At 59.2% G+C, this 23,751-nt stretch overlaps 2 protein-coding genes across 2 annotated transcripts in view; both read left to right on the forward strand.

Annotated features, from left to right (window-relative positions):
• The first annotated feature begins 8,300 nt into the window (after window positions 1-8,300).
• ZNF703 (zinc finger protein 703) lies at window positions 8,301-11,485 on the forward strand. The gene is made up of 2 exons (XM_056508787.1): window positions 8,301-8,704; window positions 9,367-11,485. Exons 1-2 carry the CDS (start codon window positions 8,492-8,494, stop codon window positions 10,741-10,743), a joined length of 1,590 nt encoding a protein of 529 aa, XP_056364762.1. The 5' UTR covers window positions 8,301-8,491; the 3' UTR covers window positions 10,744-11,485.
• Window positions 11,486-23,075: 11,590 nt separating this feature from the next.
• The window catches only part of ERLIN2 (ER lipid raft associated 2), a 2,239-nt gene continuing 1,563 nt past the window's right edge, over window positions 23,076-23,751 (forward strand). The window contains exons 1-2 of the mRNA XM_056508614.1: window positions 23,076-23,216; window positions 23,332-23,609. Coding sequence (XP_056364589.1) covers window positions 23,110-23,216; window positions 23,332-23,609 — 385 coding nt within the window. The 5' untranslated portion in view covers window positions 23,076-23,109. The remainder of the gene's footprint in view (window positions 23,217-23,331; window positions 23,610-23,751) is intronic.

The raw sequence follows: 23,751 nt of genomic DNA on the forward strand, positions 1-23,751 counted from the left end.
CCGTGGCAATAAAGGGGAATGTTGACATCAGCCTGAAAGTGGAATTAACTTTTGCATGATGTGGTGTGAGCACGAGGTGTTGAAACCCGCGGCCGAGACTTTCCAAGTCACAGTAAAGAACTGTTCTGGCAGCGTTTCCAGGAGCAGAGGTGAGCTGAGTGCTCTCTCTGTTCCAGCCTGGATTATTGCTTTACCGGCCTTTCCAAACCCTGCCATTTTGTCTCGTTACCTCTAACGCGCTCCTGGGTTTATTGCAAGCTCATCTCCTTGGGAGGGGAGAGTTACGGTTCTGTCGGGCTCTGCAGCCCCTCCCCACCTCACCCCGCGGGATCCCCGCTTCCACCGCGGCCTCGGGGACCCTCTGAGCCGCAGACAAGGCTGGGGGGTCGGGTCCTGGCAGCCCCCCGCAGCCCCAGCCCCTCCGCATCGGTGTTAACACCTTGGCGGAGCTCCCTAAATCACCGCCAGGCTCAATGGGAAGGGACAAGGCTAAGAGCTCTATCGATCCCTCCTGCGCTGCGCGGGCTCCCAAATCCCACGGCCAGCACAAAACCCGGCCTGGAGCTCGGGCTGCTGCCAGGGAAGGGTGTCCTGGGGGCTCCTCAGCCTTGCTCTGACCAGGTTTGGGGTTTCAGGATGTGCCACGACCCCGGTGCCACAGAGCACCCACAGCAAACCCGTCCGTGGGGAGGGGGCACACGGAGCGTCCACTCCCTTTCCATATATCCACCCCCTTTCCATATATCCACCCCCTTTCCATATATCCACCCCCTTTCCATGCATCCCGACCCTTTCCATGCATCCCATGCAGCTCTGGCTCATTGTGGCCCTTGGAGGGGTCAGCACCTCCCTCCCTGGCCAAGCTCCAGGACAATTCGGGCTGAGTGGGCTGTAAATGAGGAAGAAGGGAAAACAAATGATGCCAGCAGCGAGTGAAGGAAGTGTAGGAGCATTATGTAAAATATTAAATTTAATGCTATTCCATTTTCCATCTCAGTTATTAAATTAACTGAGAACTATGCTTGCACTTAAAAGATTCCTGTCATATTTTATGCACACGATGATCTCAGAGTAGTTCGTGTTAGAAATATGTCATGTTAAATTACAGATACCAATAAACCTTACTTAAACCCAGCATTGATCATGCGTGGGAGACAAACTCCTGAGGGCCAGATCCCCCCAGCCCAGCACTGCTCCCCACACTGGGATGGGACAGTGGGTGACAGAAGGGGAATTTCCTTAATTCCGTCCCAGCAGCTCGAGCATCTCGCAGCGCGGGGCTGGGGGAGGCGGAGCCAGCAGGGCACAGGGGGCACAGGGGGGCGCAGGGGGCACAGGGGGCCCGCTGGTTTATCTCCTGGGGACAGCAGGTGTTGTTTGACGTGCTGGGAGAGCCGAAGGCGAGGGCTGGCGGCTCTCCCTGCCGAGGTGATGCCACTTATCGGCAGAGATTCGGTGTCACCGTACCAGACGTGGCATGGTGACAGTCTGTCCCCCGCGTGGTGTCACCTCTGCTGGCACAGACCCATCGTCCCAGCTGTCCCCTCCCCACACGAGGCTGCAACAGCCTGGATTTCTTTGCTGAGCTGTGCAAAGCAAAGGCACAGCTCCCCTCTCCCCCTCCAGCGCTGGGTGTGCTGCTTTCAGGGGTGCCAAGACACCCTTGACCCTGTAAATGGGGACACTGGGGCAGGGAGGGCAGCCCTGGGGACTCTGGCTGGTGGCGCCCCCAAAACGCAGCCCCAGGGCTGGTGTCAGTCCCTGGCACGGGAGGGCAGCTCTGGCTCCCAGCTCCCGCCTGAGAGCGAGCCAGAGCCGCGTCCCGAGGCGCCAGGCTCGGCAGGAGAGGGAGAATGTTCATAATGGGCCTGGGCAGAAGGGGAGCACAGCCCCTCCCTCCTGCACAGCCTCCTGCAGCCCCCGGGCACCGGGCTGTGCTGCCCGGGCACCCAGGGGATGCTCCTGCAGCCCCCGGGCACCGGGCTGTGCTGCCCGGGCACCCAGGGGATGCTCCTGCTCTGGGACACCTGGCACTGCAGCCCCCGTGCCCCACAGAGCAGATCCCATCCCTGCTGGGGCACAGCAGAGCCCTCGCAGGGACAGGAGCACCCAACCCCTTCCCAAAACCCAGCCTGGAGCCTGCCCAGGGCTCGCCCCACTCCCCCACTCCATGTGATCCAAGACTTGGCTTTTCCTATATGAAAATCCTCTGCCTGTGCACAGGAATCACAAGCTCTGGCTGCCCCGGGGCTGCTCCCAGCGCAGCTCTGAGGCTTTTCAGGAGAGTTTGGTTTCTGCCTCCCCTTGAATAGCATCGCTTGTTCTCCAGTGCCCGCCTCCCCCAGCCCAGCCCAGCTCATCCCAGCCCGGCCCAGCCCAACCCAGCATCCATGGGTGCAGGCTGGAGTCCCCAGCTCTCTTCACCTTGAGTGACCCGATGGGAAAACCCAGAGTCCCCGGGAGTGCTGCTGCTAACCTAAACCCGAGCAGCATCTGAAATCTCAGCCAGTTGGTTCTTTTCCCTTTGAGTCACCCAGGGGCTCCCCAAGGCCAATCCCTGCTCTGCTCACGGGTGTAAATGTGACCTGCCCAGGGCACAGCAGGGTTTGGAGCGGCCCAGTGTGACTGTCCAGCCTCAGGGTGTGACCGTGTGACCATCCCTGGGGACATCCCCAGAGCAGCCAGGAGCCTTTGGAGCTGCTGCCGCGTTATCTCGGCGCTGAGCACCCCGAGCTGAGCTCTCTGGGGCATCCCTGGAGCCAGCACAGCCCAACATCTGCCACGAGGGCACCCCCAAAGCACGGTGACGCGGGCTGGCACCGGGCAGAACCGGGCCGTGCGGGCTCCCCACGGCCGGGCTGCCCCGGGCACGGCCCGCCGCTGCCGGGGAGGAGCTGGGTGCGCAGGCACGGGCTGCGGGGCTGCTTTCATCCTGCTCCAGGTGGCTGCGATCCAGTGCAGGATTTACAGTGCCCTGACCCTGAGCTGTCAAGAAGGAACAGCCAGATTAATGGGGTGGGCGGGATCGTGCAATAATCGTTTGTTTGATGTGACAAGCCTGATAGGCGTTGATTTACTTACAGACTGATAGGCTTTTAATTGAGCACCTCCGTCCCAGTCACATCAAAGGCAGAGGTTGACAAGGGGCCCCTTTTACCAAAAGCTCCCGGTGACTGACAGATCCTGGATGCTAATTCTCCCGGGGAGGGGGTTCCCTCTTTTCTCTTCTTGGTGGTTTTTTATTCTCAGGCTGGGCCGGGGCAGAGAAAGCAGGAGAGAGTTCTGCAGGAGAGGAGAGCAGAGGGTGCCTGTCCTCACCCAGCAAATCCTGCACACCCAGCCAGGCTTTTGTTTCCCTCCGCAGGAGTTTTGGGGTGCCCCTGCCTCTCCTGCTGCCAGGTGGTGTGGCCACAATGCCCAGGATGGCACTGGCAGGGAGCACCAAGGGGCAGGGCTGTCCCCAGCACTGTCCCCACCATGGAGACGCTGTCCCTGGCACCTTATCCGTGTCCCAGCAGGGTGGCAGCCTCAGAGGGAACCACTGACAGTGACAGCAGCATCCCAGGCCAGTCCAGGTGTCAGCAGGGACCTGCCCTGGGTGTGCAGCCCTTGCCCAAACTCACCTCTGCGCCACCAAATGGACAAGAGATGGTAGAAATGAGCTGGAAGTCGAGGCAGAACCAAGGCACTGTTGGTTTGTGGGGGATTTTTGGTGTCCCCACCTGCTGGGCCACACCCCAGGATGTTGTGAATGACCCTGGGAGGGCACAGGAGGCCCCTGGAGGTGAGTGTGTGACCGTGTGTGCACAGCAGGTGTGCACTCCCCGGCCCACCAGAGGGTCTGGGAAAGCAAAAGCAAACCCAAGTGGCTCAGACATTTTGTGAAAGACTTATAGGGGATTATGTTCTTAATGGGAAATTTAAGGATGTGGGTATAAATCACAGCCTTTTCCTCTAACCTGTGGGGTAGCATTCACCTGAGCCTTTGGGCTGGATTAGCTCTGTCTATTTATGTTCTAAAGACTGATGTGTTTTTCACTATCAAAATATAAATTATTTTTACTGTATCAATGATTAAATATTTTTCTTTGAGATCATAGAGTCCAAAAAAAAAAATGTTTCTGAAGAGGCATTCAAAAAATTTAAAAGAAGAAAAAAATCCCTCTGAGAACCCCTTTTGTCATTTGCAACCAATAAAAATGCCTATTGTTATGAAGGGCTCATAAATAATCTGATTTTGGCATGCTTTCATACCATACAGAAAATGAATAAATTAAACTTGATTTACAGCCTTTTTCATTTTTATTAGAGTTGCTCCAAACATTTTCTGTGACGTACGTGCCAGACGAGCTGCACTGAATGGTTTGAGGCTCTGGCCCTGGTATTAGAGAAATTAAGTTGGTTTCATTTGCATAGTTTAATTAACTAATACTGGCAAAGAAAAAAAGGAAACCAGGGCTGAAGGTGAAATTTTTTTTGTGGGTGTTTGAGGATTAAATGAACCCGCTGAGGCTGATCCCCCAAAGTGCCAGCACAGGGAAACGCTGGGATCCCCACAGCGATTTTGGGGGGTGCCAGTGCTGACAGTGATGGAGACTGGGGGGTCACCATCATGGGGAAACTGAGGCAGGGGAGGCTGGAACAGCACGGGGTTATCATGGGGGTCAGCAGAGAGAACACCCCAAACCCTCACTCTGCTGGCACAGCTGAAAATCGGAGATTTTCTCAGAGATTTTATTACCAGACCCCCAAAAAGCCTCAGTGAAGTGACCCCGGGCCAGCCCTGACCCCCTGAGCTCCCTCCTGAGCTCTTTGGTGAGTGTGGGATGTTCTCCTCCCACCTCCTGCAATTTATCCCGCAGAATTTCCCACCAGGAAACAGCTTCATTACATCAACAACAGGAAGACCCCACTGATTTGTCACACAGAAAAGCAGCTGTTAGTCACACATCAAGGGAGCAGGGGAGGGGAAAAATCCCTTCACCTTTTTCTGCTTTAATGTTTGCAGCGTTAATGGCTCTGCGGAGGGAAGCGAGTCCCGGCCATCCCATAACTAACCATCACCAGCGAGGATCACTTAATATCCAAGTGTCTTCCTGCTTTTCCTGCTACATGATTGCTTTGGAAAGAAAGATTAATTCCAACTTTAAAAAAGAAAACACTATTTTTATCATTGCCAGGAGTCTATACGGGCTTAAAAAAGAAAAAGCACTTGCTTGTCGTTTTACATCTTGCAATTTTGTCAGTTGTTTTAAAACATGTCTCCTGTAATAAATAAGATCATTTTTATGCACTTGTTCTGCAGCTAAAAGCAAGGCCTGGGCTGGTGCTGCGTGGGGAGAGGAGGAACTGGGATGGAGCAGGGCAGGAAAACGCTGACTCGGGAGGTTTTGCTGGCCGGGAGCAGCTGGAGGGGCTGCGAGGGAGGATCTGCCCGGGACACAGCAGGGCTGCAGCGGCACCGAGGGCTCGGATTTAGGGTCCAGCATCCGAAATCTGAGCATCCCCATCCTGCAGCGGGGCTGCAGCCACCCCCAGCTCCCCCCAGAGTGACTGGAACCTCCGTGGGACCCGGCCAGGGACGCACCCAGCACGGGCTGTCCCTCTGTCCTGTCCCTGTCCCTCTGCCCTGTCCCTCTATCCTGTCCCTCTGTCCCTCTGTCCTGTCCCTCTATCCTGTCCCTCTGCCCATCCCTCTGTCCTGTTTATTCCAGACTCCCAGCCCAGCAGAGGAGAGTCACAGCGATTTAAATCCATGTTTTTTCTGATCCCACCACAACCCTCCTTGCAGGTTGCCTCTCTCCATCCTGCCTGCTCTGCACCCCTTGGCACTCAGGGTGCCGGTGCCATGGCACAGAAAACTCCCTGCTCAGACTCATCCCGAGTTACTGGAAGATCTTGAAGGCAAACAAAAACCCAATTCCCTCTTCTCCAGCCTCGCTTCAGAGGTCACAAAGGCATTGGAGACCCTGAGCTCCATTAGGGCTCTGCACAGGAACTCGTCCTTGGCAAAACCAAACCTCCTTCATGGCAGCCCAGGTGGGGCAAGTCCTGCTTGGGGATGAAAACACCATCAGTCATCGGTGAAAGTGCTCCCCGAGGCTTCTGGTCTTCTTTGGCTTTGCCTCTATTCCAAATATTTTGCTTTTCCTTTGGTGCTGCTATTATTTTTGTTGGGCAAGGGTCTCGCTGCTTTTATTTGAACTTGTGCAATCTCTGAGCAGAGAGGGGCTTGTCATGGAGCAGAACTGGACATGGAACAGGGAAGTTTAACCTTCCCCTCTGGTTACTGTTCTCTTTGATAAAAACAGAACCCCCGTGGATTTTAGAGCAAAGGATCCAACCGGGGCTGGGAAGAGCAAGATTCATCATTACCCACAACATCTCCCAATGAAGCTTTAACCCAGCAACCACAAACTGCTCCAGCAATGGTCTCTGTGTGCCAGCAGCAGGGCAGGATCCAGCCCTGGGCACGACCTGAGGCTGGGGAAGGACAAACAGCCCCGGGGGTAGCGCTGCTCCTGCCCTGCTGCTGCTCTTACACACTTGTCCCACCTGACTTCAGGTTACTGTGGGAAGGCTGTACTGTTGTTGTTGTTGGCCAACAACTCGAGTGACTTTGAGGAAAGCCTTTTTTCCTGTTTCCTCCTTCCCTGAATGGCTCCTTTGAAGGGCAGCGCCTCTCCGCTTACATCCCGCTGTCCGGATTGAATCAATCTTGTGGTCAGCTTGGGAGAGAGAAAAAAAAGAGAAGAAGAAAGGCTCACAAAGAGGGGGAATTGACAGGTCTGACCCTGGGTGTGATTGATCGTGGTTGGACAAGCGGGACTGGATGTCAGGCTGTGCTGGGCCATGCCAGCGCTCACTGGGGAAATCCTGCAAAGCCTTTTTTCCCAGAACCCGGAGCAGCGGGCCCAGAGAGGGGTGGGCACATGAACTTAATAATAGCAACATTGTTGGAACATAAAGCATCTGTCAGGAGTTAATATGATTAATTAGAGGTGTCTGTGTCTCCCCCTTTCCCCTCTCCCTTGCTGGGTTGGCAGGAGGGACCTGAAACACAAATACAGGGAGGGGAGAGATGGGGCTGGAACGGGTACTTGGCCCCACATCACCTTTCTTCAGGCCAAAGGTGCTCAGTTCTTATCCCATTCTGGCCCCCACGATTTTATCCTGTCACTGCACACCCCCATCCCATTGCATATCTCCCCTCAAACCCCACCTGAAGCCCAGGAGAACCAGGGAAGGAGCTCTCACCCCACCAGGACCCCAGAGCCTCTCATGCAGGACATGACTCGGACAGAGCTCCAGGATTTATGCCTGTGCCTCAGCTCCTCAGGGACAGAGCCTGCCTGAGCTCAGCTGGTTTTCAGCCCCCCACAGAAATGAAGCCCCAGGGGTTTGTGAAATTAATTCAAGGATGTCTGGAAAAGGTAACTAGAAATAGGAAGTTAATTGTTGGAAGTTAATTAGATATACAGCAGGCTGCACTGACACCTGAAGATTTTTAAGACTCAGCAAACCAAAGAAAGGAGAAAATGCTTGGAAAAAAAAAAGAAGCTGAAGGTTCATAAGGGAATTGTCACTTTGTGAGAGCCCTGAGTTAAGGTCAGCCCCTCGCCTTGGGTGGCACCAGGACGGGGCACAGGGCTGCTGCAGGGTCAGGGCGGTGGCAGGACACAGGCCCTGGGTGCTGAGCTGTGCCGTGCCAAGCTGTGCCAGGCTGATCTTATCTAAGCCATGCCATGGCAGCAGTGCCAGCTGAGCCATGCCATGGCCATGATCAGCCACGCCGGGCATGCCATGCCAGCCGAGCTGTGCTGTGCCATTCCAAGCTGTGCCACTTTGTGCCAGCCATGCCGAGGTGTGCCAGCAGTGCCATGCTACACCCTGCCAAGGTGTTCCAGCCAAGGTGTGCCAGCAGTGCCATCCCATGCCACGGTAAACTGTGCCAGCAGTGCCGTGCCAAGCTGTGCCAGCAGTGCTATGCCATGCTGTGCCACGCCGTGCCACCAGCGCCGTGCCACATCAAGCCGTTCCAGCGGCCCCGTGCCACACCGAGCCGTGCCAGCGGCCCCGTGCCACGCCATGCCATGCCGAGCCGTGCCAGCGGCCCCGTGCCATGCCGTGCCACCAGCCCCGTGCCACACCGTGCCACACCGAGCCGTGCCCCGCGTCGCAGCCGCCGCCGCTGCTCGGGCCGGTGCCGCGGCTCTCCCCCGCGCGGCGGCGCGGGGCGGTGGCGGCGGAGCGGCGGCGGCTCGCCCCCCCCACCGGCGGCTCTCCCCGCCCCGGGGGCCCGGCCGGGCGCGGATTGGTGCGCGGCGCCGGCCCCCTCGGAGCGCGGCCGCCATCGGGGCTATTTGACGTGTCGGTGGGGCCGGGGAAAGGGCTTCGTCTCGCCGGGGCCGCCGCCGCCGCCGCTCCGCCGCCCGCCCGGCCCGGCCCGGCCCCGCGGAGCCCGGGCACCCCCCCCTTTCCCCCGCCCCAAATGAGCGGCGCTCCCGGCGGGCCCCGGCCGAGGACCCCGCCGAGCCGCGGAGCCGCGGCCGCCCCGTCGCCCCGGCCGCCCCCCGCCGACCCGCTGCGCCAGGCCAGCCGGCTGCCCATCCGCGTCCTGAAGATGCTCAGCGCCCACGGCGGCCACCTCCTGCACCCCGAGTACCTGCAGCCGCTCTCCTCCACGCCCGTCAGCCCCATCGAGGTCAGTGCCCGCCGCCCCCGACCGCGCCTCGGAGCCCTGCACCCGCGCTGCCGCTTCTCTCGGCCGGGCTTTTCCCAGCCCGGTGCTCCCTGTTCTCCGCCTGGGCTTTTCCCAGCCCGGTGCTCCCTGTTCTCCGCCTGGGCTTTTCCCAGCCCGGTGTTCCCGGTTCTCCGGCCGGGCTTTTCCCAGCCCGATGCTCCCGGTTCTCCGGCCGGGCTTTTCCCAGCCCGATGCTCCCGGTTCTCCGGCCGGGCTTTTCCCAGCCCGGTGCTCCCGGTTCTCCGGCCGGGCTTTTCCCAGCCCGGTGCTCCCGGTTCTCCGGCCGGGCTTTTCCCAGCCCGGTGCTCCCGGCATTCTCGGCTGGTTCTTCCCAGCCCGGTGCTCCCGGCATTCACGGCCGGCGCTCCCGGTTCTCCCGGCCGGGCTCTGCCGCTCCCCCCACCCCGTTCTTTCCCTCCCCCGCCGCTGCCGCCGCCGCAGCTCCGCTCCCCCCACTCCACCCGGTCCCTCTTCTCCCCGGCCCCGCTCGTTCCCCCGCCCCGTCCCCCCATCCCCGCGACCTGGCTCGCTGCCGGACCCGGCCCCAGGGTTTCGGGGGTGGGGGGAGGCCGGTGCGGGGGCGCCGTCGGGGTGCCCCCTGACCGGCTCCGCTCCGCCCGCAGCTGGACGCCAAGAAGAGCCCGCTGGCGCTGCTGGCCCAGACCTGCTCGCAGATCGGGAAGCCCGACCCGCCGCCCTCCTCCAAGCTGAACGCCGTGGCCGCCGCCGCGCCCGCCGCCGACAAGGAGCCCTCCGCCCGCCCCGCCGCGCTGAAGCCGCCGGGCGCCGGGGACGCGCCCGCCGAGGACAAGTCGAGCTTCAAGCCGTACTCGAAGGGCGGCGGGGAGCCCCGCAAGGAGGGCGGCGCGGACAAGGCCGGCTTTCGGGTGCCCAGCGCCGCCTGCCCGCCGTTCCCTCCGCACGCCGCCGCCTCGCCCGGCGGCTCCCGCGGGGCCTCGCCGCAGCACCCCGAGCCCAAGGGAAGCGAGGAGAAGAAGGAGCCCGAGGGCAGCAAGCCCAGCCCCGAGGGGACGGGCGGAGCGCTGGGGCGCGGGGTGGTGGAGCCCGGGGCGCACGGCGAGCCCCCCTCGGGCCGCAAGTCGGAGCCTCCCGCGCTGCCGCCCGCCGGCCATGTGGCCCCCGTGTCGCCCTACAAGCCGGGCCACTCCGTCTTCCCCCTGCCGCCCTCCAGCATCGGCTACCACGGCTCCATCGTGGGCGCCTACGCCGGCTACCCGTCGCAGTTCGTGCCCGGGCTGGACCCCACCAAGCCGGGGCTGGTGGGCAGCCAGCTGCCAGGGGCGCTGGGGCTGCCGGGCAAACCGCCCAGCTCCAGCCCGCTCACCGGGGCCTCGCCGCCCTCCTTCATGCAGGGATTATGCCGGGACCCGTATTGCCTGAGCTACCACAGCGCCTCGCACCTGGGCTCCAGCAACTGCTCCAGCTGCGTGCACGACCCCGGCAGCCTCAAGAGCGGATACCCCCTGGTGTACCCCGCGCACCCCCTGCACTCGGTGCACACCACGCTCTCCTCCAGCGGCACCCCCAGCCTGCCCGGCCACCCCCTCTACACCTACGGCTTCATGCTGCAGAACGACCCCCTGCCCCACATATGCAACTGGGTGTCTGCCAGCGGACCCTGCGACAAGAGGTTTGCCACCTCGGAGGAGCTGCTCACGCACCTACGGACCCACACGGCCCTGCCGGGGGCCGAGAAACTCTTGGCGGGTTACCCTACCTCCGGGCTGGGCTCCGCGGCCTCCTGCCACCTGCACCTCCCGCCCGCCGCCCCCGGCAGCCCCAGCACGTTACCGGCCTCGCTCTCCTTGAGGAGCCCACACACTTTGGGACTAAACAGGTACCACCCCTACGGCAAGAGCCACTTGCCCGCGGCCGGCGCCCTGCCCGTGCCCTCCTTGCCGGCCGCCGGACCTTACTACTCCCCGTACGCGCTCTACGGCCAAAGACTCACGTCAGCCTCGGCTCTGGGATATCAGTAACCACCCGGCTCAGCCCCAGCCCCCGCGCCCTCCTTGGACTCTGTATTTATTACTGTATGTTAGCTTAAAGCTGGGAATATAAGTGCATTATACACCAATGGTATGCAAAAGTCTGTGTCCAAAAGAAAAAAAAAAAACAAAAAACACCCCGAAAAACAAAAAAAAAATCCCCTCTTTACTTTGCAGGTGTAGGGCTTTGATTTTTCCCCCTTCTGTTTCTTTGGATTTTTTTTTTCCTTCCCCTTCTTAATTTTCCCCCTGAGAAATTCTTGCATGACTCCTGCCACACATGGAAAAGCAAAAAAAAAAAAAAAAAAAAAAAATCATTTTCCTCCTCCTCCCCCTCTGCGTTTATCGCTCTGGGATTCTGTTCTCTGCGTTTGTAACTCGCAGATGTAATTTTTTTCTAATTTTTTCCTTATTTTTAATCTTTGGGGTTTTCAAATTTTTTTTTCCTTTAAAAATTTTTGGTTTTTTGATTTTTTTCTAATTTTTTTTTTCTTTTTGCGCTGTGTCCGGTGCCGGAGGGGGCGGCAGATGCCGGCCGGGTGATGGTCACCCCAGGCCGTGCTCCCCCCGCAGCCGTGCCCCGCCGGGGGCTGCGGGACCCCGCGTGTCCCCGCCATCCCGGGGAGGGGGCCGGAGGAGCGGCGGGCGCAGCGGCTGGACCGGCGGCCCCGGGCGGGCGGACGAGCCCCGGTAAGTCTGATTTTGTTAATAAACGGCTCTTGGTTGTACCCACGCTCTGGTCTCGTCTCGTCCCTGCCCGGGGGTCCGGCGGGGGCCGCGGGGTCCCAGCACCATCTAGCGGTGGCGGCGGCGGGAGCGGCACCGGAGCTCTGTGGGACCGGCGGTAGCGGAGCCCCGGGGAGCTGCGGTACCGGAGCCCCGCGGGACCGGAGCTCTGTGGGACCGGCGGCACCGGAGCCCTGGGGAGCGGTGGTACCGGAGCCCCGCGGGACCGGCAGTACCGGAGCCCTGGGGAGCGGCGGTACCGGAGCCCCGCGGGACCGGCATCCCCACAGACCCCGGGTGCGCTCCTGGGCAGCCCCGCAGGCTCCGCGCCCCCGTCCCCCTCCCCGCGTGTCCGTGTCCCCGGTGTCCCCACGCGTGGCGGCGGAGGGAAGCCTCGAGAAGGCGTTTGAGCAGGATCAGAGGGGTGCCCCAGGTCGCTGCGGGGAGCCAGGAATGCAGTTTTAGGGGTGGAATTGTGGTAGAAGCAGGTCCCGGATCTCGCTGTGAGGGGTCCAGACTGCTCCCGTTCGATCTTGTGCCGGGAGGAGGGTGATGAACGGCTCTGACTCGGTCTGGCTCCATCCCTGCCGTGCTGGGGGCTCTGCCCGCTCCATGCCCCGAGGAAAGCGCTTTTACTCCAGCACTGGGACCCCCGGCCAAGCCCCTGCTCCCCCTGAAGCCCTGCATGCCCCATTGCTCCACACCGCTTATTTTTGTCTGCCTTGCTCCTGTTGCATTTCAGTGAGTCACGCAATTAATCCCTGGTAATTGCCTTCTCGATATTGCTTTATGCCCTGTGTTTAAATTCCTTTGTGTCCTTTGAGCTGAAAAATAAGGCGCTGAGAACAGGGACTACTTTTGCCGAAGGGATTTTTATTTCCCTGCTGCTTGTGCCTCGAGCGTGGCTGCAGGCGTGTGGCCGCTGGGAGGACCCAGCTGGTTTCCTATGGCAGTGGGAGAGGTTGGTGGTCCAGGGGCAGGCTTGGCTCATTTCTGAGCTCCCCAAGGCTGGGGGAGGCTGTTTTGGGGCTCTGTGGCTGCCCTGTGTGGATGTGGCTGGGGTCTGCTGGTGGCCATGGTGATGTTGCTCCTTGCAGGTGGGATGTTTGCTGTATGAGGGCCTGGGCTTTGCAGGGCTGGGGCTGGATCAGGGGGCTTTGCTGGCCGTGGAGCAGGGTGCTGTGGGTGGAGGGCAGAGCAGCTCCAGTGGTGTGGCAGGTATCCAGAGCCCCTGTCCCTCGGGAGCATCACTTCTCCATGGATGTGGCTCCCGTTCCCACCAGTGATGCCGCTCGGTGTCGGCCTCGCTCGGGCACTGCCAATCCCCATCATAAATCCTGGCTGTGGCTTCGTGATGGGGCCTCTCACAGGTTCCTGCACTGGAATTTTGTCCCACCGTGCCCGTCCCTGGCCATGGCTGGGCACCTCGTGCCACAGGGTGGGAGGGCAATGCTGCAGAACCTCGAGGCACAGTAGCCTTGTGCCAAAACCAGCACACCCAGCGCAGCCACTCCAGGTGTCAGAGCTGCTGGGGCTGTGCCACATCCCAGCCATGGAGCAGCCAGGGCACAGGGTGAGGGGCTGCACAGCCCCATCCTGCCACAGCCTTCTGCCAGAGCTGCAGGGCCCATCCTCCTTACAGCAAAGCTCCAAACCCTCCCCACACCAGCACGGTCCCCGCTCCAAAACAAGCCCATGCTCATCCCTTCACCCACAGCAGGGCTGGATGCTGCTTGGATGGGTCCTGCTGTGCAGGAGGTTCCCTGAGGAATATTTTCCCCTTCCCTAAGGACTGCAGCAGCGGGGCCAGACCGTGTAAACACTGCGAGTGTCATCTGATAGCGGCGGCACTTGGGCTGGAGCTGCTGGGGAACAGTTGCGTTGCCAATATATTAAATAATTCCCTGTGTAATGTATGCCCAGGTTATTGCGGAATTCATTTTATAATAAGAGCACTGGGATGCACTTTATTAATCATTCTGTCTAACAACCTGCACTCCACAGTTTCGGTTTGATTTGATTCAATCCTGTCTTTCTGCAAAATATATGGCTGAGTGGGTCGGATAATGTATGGCTTAATTTAGAGTTGTATGGGTTTGAATTACCATTTTCATAATGTGCTGTGCATTAATGTGTTGCATCATTTATACAGAAAAATGTGCAAGGTTTCAAACCTCTCCAGGAGGCAAAAGTCACCTAAAGGGAACACGGAGAAACAGAAAAAGACCTTTTCAAATCCGGCTGGGGCTGGGACGACCCCGGTGGGTGTCGGACGTGGGGCCGGCAGTGTTGGGGCTGTGCTGGTGGCTCCTTTCCCCGTGGCACAGCAGCACCTCGTCCAGCTCGCCCGGAGCTGCCGGGACCTGCAGCGCTTGACTCGCCGGTGACCCCGGTGCCGGCGCTCGCCGAAGTCGCGCCCACCGTCACTCACCCCGCGCCGCGAGGAAAAAGCTCTGATTATCCAAATACAGCCATTAAAGGGGAAATGTGTTTTTAGGACTGTCAGAGTGATTAATGAGGGTTAGCAATCCTTGCAAATGCACTTGTTTAGTCTAACTGGCAGCCTCTCCTCGGCTATTGATTTACGGCGGCAGTTGCCGGGGCCGCGGTGTGTGGAAGGAGCGGGGCTGCGCCGGGGCACGGCGCGGGGCCCGGCCGAGCGGCACGGCACGGCACGCTCTGCTCTGCCGGAGGCAGCCCAACAAAGGCAACATTATCCCCTGCGCCGGGGAAGGAATGACTTGGACGCACACGCCGGGCGCTCCGCGTGCCTTATAAATATCCCCGTCTGTAAAGCCCGAAGCCCGGCTGACCACAGCCACGCCGTCCACCCAATAAATACCTGAATGAAAGAGCCAGGCCCTATTTTTTCTTGTTGTTTTCCTTCCTCTCCTGCACAAAAATCCCCGATGTCTTCTAGGTGATGCAGAGGTGGCTGCCCGCAGACGTACAAGGCGTTTCAGAGTCCGGAGTGGAGCACAGCGTGCTGGAGGGCTGGAGCCTGCCCGGGGTCAGGTCGGGATGCAGAGGCATGGGCCAGAGCAGAGCCGTGGTGGGTGGATGAGAAGTTCCTCAGCTGCATAAAGCAGCGTTTCTTTCCACGTGAGCGCTGCTGGAAGCCACAGAGAACACGGGCTCTGTTTGTTCTCAAAGCCAGAGTGCCGTGGACACCTTCTGTCCCCTCACCAGCATCCCCGTGCCCAGCCTGGGGTCAGGGGTTTGCTTTGGGGCACACTTGGAGCTGAGAGCAGACCTGGAGGGACAGAGCTGTGCTTGGAGGTGGCAGCTGAGGTCCTGTGCCAGGGCTGTGAGCTGGAGCCCTGCGGGAGGAGCAGCCGGTGGTGACATAGAGCAGTCGGGATGACACCGGGGTGTGCAGCTCCCCTGGGGTGGCACTGTGAGCACAGCCCCACACTGCCCTGGTGTGGGGTTCACCTCCAGACACTCCAAGCAGTGGCACAGCACAAGTGACAAGAGGACGAGGTGAGTGGAGAAGAGACAAAGGCACAAAGCCAGAAGAGTGTGGGCAAGCTCCTGAGGCACTACAGCGGCCAGGAATGCCACAAATGGGAATGGACTTTTCTCTGGATAATGGCTGAAGAGCTGCTGCTGCCTCTGCCCTCCCCATGGATTGGTGTGTGGCACAAATTCTCCAGCAGCAAATCCTCCAGCAGCTCCAGTTCCAGCTTCAGCAGTGATATGCCAATGTCTTCCTCGCTGCACTAGGACACCCGGCCTTGGCTGATCACCAGTGACCCCATGGGAAGTGCCCAGTGTGACCATGGCCATGGTTTTTCCTCTTCTGCAGTGTCTGATCAGCATGGCAGACCAGCACAGGGCCCCAGGCAGGTGACAAAACCTGGTCCTGGGCTGAGCCATGGCAGTGATCCCGCTCCTTCCTGCAGGGTCACAGTTCCCTCTGTTTATGGTGGTGAATGACTGTAGGGTGCTGGTCCTTGCACACAAACATTGCAGCTGAACCTCACGGAGAGCGCAGGGGAGGGCGCTCAGCTGGCAGCCCCGTGTGCAGAGCAGGCTCCTGGAGCTCAGTCACAGAGATTTACACAGCCCGTTGTGTTTTCTGAAGGTGTTCGTGGAAATCTCCGGGAGCAGCTTTGCCATGACTCCATCCCACCTTGCAGCGTGGTGCAGGGAGACAGGACAGGAGGATGTGACCCACGGGGAGGTGCCTTTGCCAAAGGTGACAGTGGAACCCTGACCCTGATGGGCTGAGCAGAGCTGGACAGGACACCCGACACTGTGCATGGTGCAACATGACCTCTACCAACACCTTGTGGTCCCAAAATTCATGGATCACCCCTCCTGGCCTGGCAAAATATGGAAGGAGATGAAGGATGCAGCATCCTGGGCATCTGGTGGCTTTTGGGGCTTGACAGACGCTTTCTGCAGACTCCTCAGTGAACAGAGAACTGAAATGGCCTTTTTGTGTCCCCTGCAGCTGCAAAGGGGCTGTGCCAGTGCCCACCACAGCAGCCCCTGCATCTCCAGTGTGCAGCCGTGGCAGAGGGAGATGCTGCTGAACCAAAGATGGGACCAGTGGGAGCCTGAGGTCCCAGTGCCACCTCTCCATGAGCAGCTCCTGCAGGAGGGGTGGCTGGGAGGCTCTGAGAGAGAAGGACAGAAGAGAGATGGGGACTGTTCAAGATTCTTCCTGCTGAACCCTCACTGTCTTCTCTGCACATCCCAGAGGGAGGAGAGGGGAGAGTGAAGCACCAGAAGGTCTTGCTCTATTTTTCTCTCAGGATGAGAAGGATGGGGCTGCTCATCACCAAGGATGGCGTCAAGGCCAGGAGCCCTGGTACTGTGGGCAGAGCTCCTGTAAAAGGGACTCCTTGTTTCTGCTGTGTTGCCTTTGTGGGGTTTTGTTCCTGTTGCCTGCACAGTCCTGGTAACGTCCAAGGGGCTGGAGAAGGACAGAGGTGAGAAGAGCCATGTTCTGGGCAAAATGGAAACGGAGCCAAAAGCCCTTCCTCCCTCCTGGGGTTCCCACAGTCTCCTGCACTCTGGTTGGGTTCTGTGTTGGAAACAGCTGGATTGGATGGGGCTGGCTGGGTGCCCACTCCTCTGCAGAGATGAGCTCTGTCCCCATCGCCAGTTCCCAAACTTTTCCAAGTTGCTGTGTTGGCACAGAAATCCTGCAGCACTGGGGCAGCTTGGGGGTTCCAGCACCAGCTCTCACCTGCTTTTGGATGTCCTGGTGTGTGGCAGGCCCTGAGCCCTCCTGGCAAAGGGGAAAGCCCTGGGGGCACTGGGTGTGACCTGCTGGGTTTGGGGACTGGCTCTGAGCACCAGCACAGCACCAGCACACTCCAGGTGAGTTTGGGGCAGATGAGAGGGCAGGGCTGGGATGCTCTGTGCCAGCAGGGCAAGGGGAGAGCTCAGCACCACAGCCAGGGGATGGGCACAGCCCCCTGGCCTTTGATCACAGCCCAGATTGCCACAAAGCCCAGGGCGGGATGGGGACAGGGGCGTTCTGTCCCTGGTGCCAGGGATGCTGCTGGCACCCCGGGCTGGCCCTGCTCGTCCCTCCCGCCGCCGGGAGCAGCCCTTTCATCTCCAGGGAGGTACAAATGGAGCTGTCAGATGCCATCAGCCCTGCGATATGACAGGTTGTGGGGCCGGGGCCCCTCGAACAGAGCAGCCTTGTCTGTCAGAGCCGCCTGACACTCCCCATAATGGCCAGATGGATGAGACTCTGAAAGTAGGGCCCGGCGCGTTTTCAACTCTATTTTGGGTGAAAACACTTCTTGAAAGATCTTGAAAGGAGCTGGCAGTTTAGTAGTTCAAATGATTAATGAGCACTGGCTCTGGCGGGTGGATTTCTCGCGCCGTGCCAGCAGCTGGGCCAAGACACGCCGCGCTCCCCAGCCCCCCCGGCCTTCCCGGAAATGACACCAACGCTACGGGCCCTGCATATGGAAAAAGTTAAATATAAATTACTGCTGAAAGAGGCCTCGCTGAGCAGAGTTGGTTAAAGATGTTTATGGATTCAGAAACACGGGCCTGCATATGTATTTAGGGATGACAAATGTGATTCAATAAGTCAGGAATTTCTCCGTGGGCTGAGGCGGGACCCGCGCTGCTCCGGGCTCTGCAGCTCAGTGCCATCAATCCTGCAGACAGCCTCCTTGTTCCTTCCCGGCCTGCTTGGGATTGATTTTCACCCTTTCCCTGGATCAGAGCAGGAGATGCTGTGTTTGGGATGTGACAGCTCTGCTCCCTCCATGGCTGTCCCCTGGGGCGGGTATGGGGGGCTTGGGAAAACCCACTGGATGCTCTGTGGGGTCACTGGGGACTGCGCCATCCACACTGCCACCAGTGCCAGGCACGTCCCTGTCCCTGAGCTCTCTGTCCCCCCAGAGCTGCTCTGGGAGCAGCCAGACCCTTCAGGAGTGGCAGCAGATGATTAACGACTGACAACTCCAGCACTGCCTGATTGCAAGTTTGGGTTTGAGCTCGGGGAGCCCCCACCCAAACTGGCCCCTGTTCCCACTGCTCTTGGGGTGCACAACAGGGACCACCACAAACTGAGGCAGGAAACCCCTGAACTGACTGCAGCTGCTGTGGTGGGGGCCCAGCAGGGATGTTGGATTTGGGGTGACAACCCCCAGCAAACCTGCAGCAATGGGCAGTGCAGGAAACACCCCCTTGGCTCCCCTCATCCCACACCTCTGTGAGGCTCAGAGGGAAATGCCTTTGGGGGGTCAGCGCCCGGCCAGGCCTTGGACCCACATCCACATTCCTTTGTCCTGATTTTATTCGTTAGCAACATTTGGCCTGGATATGGAGACAGCTAATGAGGGACGGAGTTTATTGCAGTTTGATTTTTCTGTTAAAACAATACAATAAAATAAATGCACTTGGAAATCTGGTCTGTGTTTGTACATAGGAGATTTATGGCTCTGAAGGCTTCCAGAGAGACGCAGCCTTTCATTCCCTTCCTTATTGGAACAGATCATGTTGCAGAGTTTAAAGGCCTCTGGAGCTGTGATTTATTTGAAGGGAGAAATAAGGGAAATCCAACTATCTGTTCCCTGGCTCGGATCATCCAGCAACTCCCAGCCAAGGGGATGGATCTGCACCTCCTCCATGGATTTTTTTATTTTTTTTCCCTCCTGTCGCTTACATTATCCTGCTCTAAATATATCACCGAACCAGGGATGACTCCTGACCTGGGCTTCAGCACCTCGCCGAGGTTTTCCCAGCCCTTCCCGGAATCCCACACATAAATCTCTCTCCTGGAGCCCTGTCCCAGCTCCTCCACACCGCTGCTGGGACAGGACCTGCGTGGGGCAGCTGCTGCCTTGATCCAGAGCTGAGCTAAAGGTGAGGATCTCGGGCTTATCTCTGCATTTGGGTGATAAATTTCTGTCACCTGTTCCTGCTCCCCTCCTGGGCAGAGGAGAGCACAGCAGCTTAGAGCCTGGTCAGGATTTGTGCCTGAAAACCTTTTCCATGAGCTTGGAAACTCAGCAGGGAGATGCTGCAGCTCCCACGTCCCAGCAGGACCACGCTCCAGGCCAGGGCTGCCTCCCTCTCACCCTCCTGGAGGAAAACTGTGTTTTTCCTTCTCTCAGGTTTCCTGCTCCCCAGGGGTGAAGCACCTGGATGGCTCTGTGGTGTGGTGCAGCCCAGAACATCCCAGTTGCCCCAGTGGATCCCACCAGCAGGAGCAAGGTGTGATCACTCCCTGAGCCTAAAACACGTTTTTGAAGCATTTGGCATTCACAGGCTGGAGCTTTGTGGGTTTGTGAAACTCCTGCTTCTCCCAGGTATCTCTTGGACTCTTGGGAATGATGAGTGCTGGTCCCATCAGCACCATCCATCCTTTGCTGTGCTGTTGGGACACACCTGGGAGGAGAATTCCCTTCTCTGTCGTGACCCATGCAGGTCAGGGAAGGAGTGACCGAGGTTTCCCGCCGGGGAGGAGGCCTGGCTCTGACAGCCACTCTCCCCCTCCTGTCCCAGCTCCATGCCAGCTCCTCCAGCCCATGTTTTTGGCGGGCTATTCCCTCCCCCTGCACACAGACGGGCTCTGTTTGCCATTAGCTTCCCCCTCTGCCCCAGGAGCCGATCCCAGCACTAATTCTCACGCATGTTTCGGGTAAATCTACTTTCTTTCCCGGGATGAATTGTGGTTTCCAAGCACCATTAATCATTTCCCTTTAGAAAACAGCATTGGGGGGCTGGAAACACATTGCTCCTTTATTTACTGGGGGATGACCTGGCATGCTGGCACCCGGCCATGGGGCTGGCGCCTGCAGGACGATGGGAGGAGAGCTCCCCTCCTGTGCCAGGAACGGGCTCCCCTGGGACCACCACCCCAGGACAGACCCCCAGCTCCTGCTCAGGGGCGCAGGGAGATGGTGATGGAGAGGAAAACACTGGGAATGCCACGTGCTGTATCCCCACGAGCGGGTGCTGATCTCTGGGAGTTGGTTGCCCCATGGCCAGGGCAGGAATGTCTCCCCACTCTCTGCCTGCCCCACACGCCCCCCTCCCAAAGGGATGTGGATCCAGGACCCTCAGCTTACGGGTTTGGGTGGGCCCATGGCAGAGGAAGCCCCCCCTGCCCTGTCAGCCATGGGGAGGGGGCACCGTGACCACGTGTGAGCAGTTCCTCCCTCCCAGCTCCGGACTGTCAGGGGATGATTAATGGCCAACGCCACGGAGCTGCCGGGGCTGCCAAGTGCTGCATTGTTAGAGCTGACACGGAACGAGCCCGGACAGACTCCAACACAATCCTGCCCCATAATCGGCAAAGAATGTTCAATGGACGGAATTCGGGAAGTGCTGCCCCCACACAGCCCCTCTGCCACCCCCTTCCCTTCCCTTCCCTTCCCTTCCCTTCCCTTCCCTTCCCTTCCCTTCCCTTCCCTTCCCTTCCCTTCCCTTCCCTTCCCTTCCCTTCCCTTCCCTTCCCTTCCCTTCCCTTCCCTTCCCTTCCCTTCCCTTCCCTTCCCTTCCCTTCCCTTCCCTTCCCAAGCCAGAGCAGGAAAGGGCCCAGCCAAGCACCCTCCCAGCTCCTTCCAAGGATTTCCCTTCCTGGGCTCCACTGCTCCTTCAGGTTTCAGCTAGGGATGGGATGGGATGGGATGGGATGGGATGGGATGGGATGGGATGGGATGGGATGGGATGGGATGGGATGGGATGGGATGGGATGGGATGGGATGGGATGGGATGGGATGGGATGGGATGGGATGGGATGGGATGGGATGGGATGGGATGGGATGGGATGGGATGGGATGGGATGGGATGGGATGGGATGGGATGGGATGGGATGGGATGGGATGGGATGGGATGGGGAGGGGATAAGAAAGAGGTGGAAATGGAGATGGAGGCAGATTTTGGGATGGGGTCAGGGACAGGATAGAAATGGAGATGGATCAGGAGGGGTTGGGGCAGGACTGGCGAGCACAGCTTTCCACGGCACAGCTCCAGCTGCACAGGTAACCTTACACTCCAGAGCAGGAGCTGGGGGACAGAGTTTTTCCAGCCCTATTCCCAGCTGTCAGGCCGTGATTAATGGCCAACAGCCTCGGAATTGCCTTTATTGCCAGCCCGGCATTGTTACTTGTGACAGCTAATGAGGGCAGACAGACTTTGCACCGCGCCTTGCGCCGGCCCCGCCAGGCTGCCCATGGTTATCCTGGCTGTGCCCCCCAACCATCCCAGCTCTGCCCCCCAACCATCCCAGCTCTGCCCATGGTTATCCTGGCTGTGCCCCCCAACCATCCCAGCTCTGCCCCCCAACCATCCCAGCTCTGCTCATGGTTATCCTGGTGTGCCCCCCAACCATCCCAGCTCTGCCCCCCAACCATCCCAGCTCTGCCCATGGTTATCCTGGCTGTGCCCCCCAACCATCCCAGCTCTGCCCCCCCAACCATCCCAGCTCTGCCCATGGTTATCCTGGTGTGCCCCCCAACCATCCCAGCTCTGCCCCCCAACCATCCCAGCTCTGCCCATGGTTATCCTGGTGTGCCCCCCAACCATCCCAGCTCTGCCCCCCCAACCATCCCAGCTCTGCCCATGGTTATCCTGGCTGTGCCCCCCAACCATCCCAGCTCTGCCCCCCCAACCATCCCAGCTCTGCCCATGGTTATCCTGGGTGTGCCCATGGTTATCCTGCTTGTGCCCCACAACCATTCCAACTCTGCCCCCCAACCATGCCAGCTCTGCCCCCATGCTGACCCAGGGCCTGCCCGGCTCCCATCCCCATGAGTCTGGAGCCATGATCACCCAGAGATCCCCAAATTGTCTAACTCAACTCCACAGAATACCTCACAGGACATTTTTACAGGGGCAGGGGGATGAGGTAGGGATGAAGAAGCTGGAGAGAACTGGGTGCAATAAACCTTTTATTCCTACAAAAACCCCTGTTAAAATCCCGAGCGCTGCAGCACAGACACTGCTGAATGTTCCTGGCCTCAGGTCCAGCAGTAATGATTTTTTTTGGCTTTTATTTTTTTTTTTAGGATTATTACAAATAATATTTACCTTTGTGCTGGTTCACATCTTGATGCTGTTAAACACGTGGCCACAGCTGGTTTCCCGCTCAGGGCAGTGATATAGTGCTGGTGTTATGAAGCAAAGCCTCTCCTGCGAGCCAGAACACCCCACATTTAAAAACCTATTACTTTTCAATATTCCATGGATGCATTTTGCTCCAGCTCAGAGCAATTTCCTAGTTTACCCTTATTAAACTGAGAGGGGCTGAGCAGAGGCTCGTGATTTATGAAACACATACTAGATTCATTAAAACCTTTAAAGATTTAATACATTTTATCAAGGCCTTAAATCTGGGCAAACGCCTTTAAAAAAACACCAACTACAGGGTGTTTTTCATCTCTGGCGCCCTTTTGTGCTTATTTAAGAGCTGTAAAATTTGGATTGACAAATATCGTGGATATTTCATTCCTTATTCCTAAACGGCGCTGAACCCTCCTGCCAGGGTTGTTATGTATAACCTCAGAGATCTATCACGAGTAAAGATCAAATCATTCTCCTTTATTGACATTTTATACATCTCTCACGTGGTTTTTAAGTCGCTTTCCTGGATGATTCTGTTTTTCTGGCCAATCCCATTTCCCATGACGGCCCAAACAAGGCCTGGACAGCGAACAGGGGGGTCCGTGTGGGGGGGAGGTCAGGGAGGAGATACAAATTTTGCGGCTGATAAAAATTAATTGAAAGAGGGGGGAATTGAAGCTGGATATTGGGAGCCAGATCTCCAGGAGCATTTGGATAAGGCTGTTATGAACACGGCGGAATTGCTGGGGTGTGTGTGCAGGGCCTGCAGTTGGGCCGGGTGACCCTGAGGGCCCTTTCCAGATGAGGATCTCCTGTGGGAAATGCGGGAACCGTCCAGCCCGCGGCAGGGGGTGGAATGGGATGAGTCTCATCCGACATTTACCATCCTACACTCGCCTGGGCTGCGGGGGCTGCGCACCCCCGAACCCCGCGGGATGGTGCTGCGGGCGCGGGCGGGACTCGAACCCGCGACCTCCAGAGCCGCATTTCCCGCTCCTCCATCGCCCCCTGGCGGCGGCGGCGCGGTCGCGCGGTGATGACGTCAGTGGCGCGCCACCGGTGCCGCCGCCGGTGCCGGGCATGGCCCAGCTCGGCGCCATCGCCGCTCTCGCCCTCGGCGTCGCGGCCGCCGCGCTCCTCTCGGCCGTGCACAAGATCGACGAGGGGCACATCGGGGTCTACTACCGGTGAGACGGGCCCGGCGGGGCGGGAACGGGGCGGGAGCGGGGCCCTGGCCAGCCGCTCTCGCCGCCGCCGCTCACGGATTTCCCCCCTCTCTTTCTCCCTCCCGTTCCTCCGCAGCGGCGGCGCGTTGCTGACCTCCACCAGCGGGCCCGGCTTCCACCTCATGCTGCCCTTCATCACGTCCTACAAGTCAGTGCAGGTGCTGCTGGGCCCGGGCCCGGGGGGTCACACGGGGCTGTGCCGGTCCCGGGGATCCCGGGCGGTCACACGGGGCTGTGCCGGTCCCGGGGATCCCGGGCGGTCACACGGGGCTATGCCGGTCCCGGGGATCCCGGGCGGTCACACGGGGCTGTGCCGGTCCCGGGGATCCCGGGCGGTCACACGGGGCTATGCCGGTACCGGGGATCCCGGGCGGTCACACGGGGCTGTGCCGGTCCCGGGGATCCCGGGCGGTCACACGGGGCTGTGCCGGTCCCGGGGATCCCGGGCGGTCACACGGGGCTGTGCCGGTACCGGGGATCCCGGGCGGTCACACGG

This window comes from Oenanthe melanoleuca, chromosome 22 (assembly GCF_029582105.1).
Source record: "Oenanthe melanoleuca isolate GR-GAL-2019-014 chromosome 22, OMel1.0, whole genome shotgun sequence".
Taxonomy (NCBI): domain Eukaryota; kingdom Metazoa; phylum Chordata; class Aves; order Passeriformes; family Muscicapidae; genus Oenanthe; species Oenanthe melanoleuca.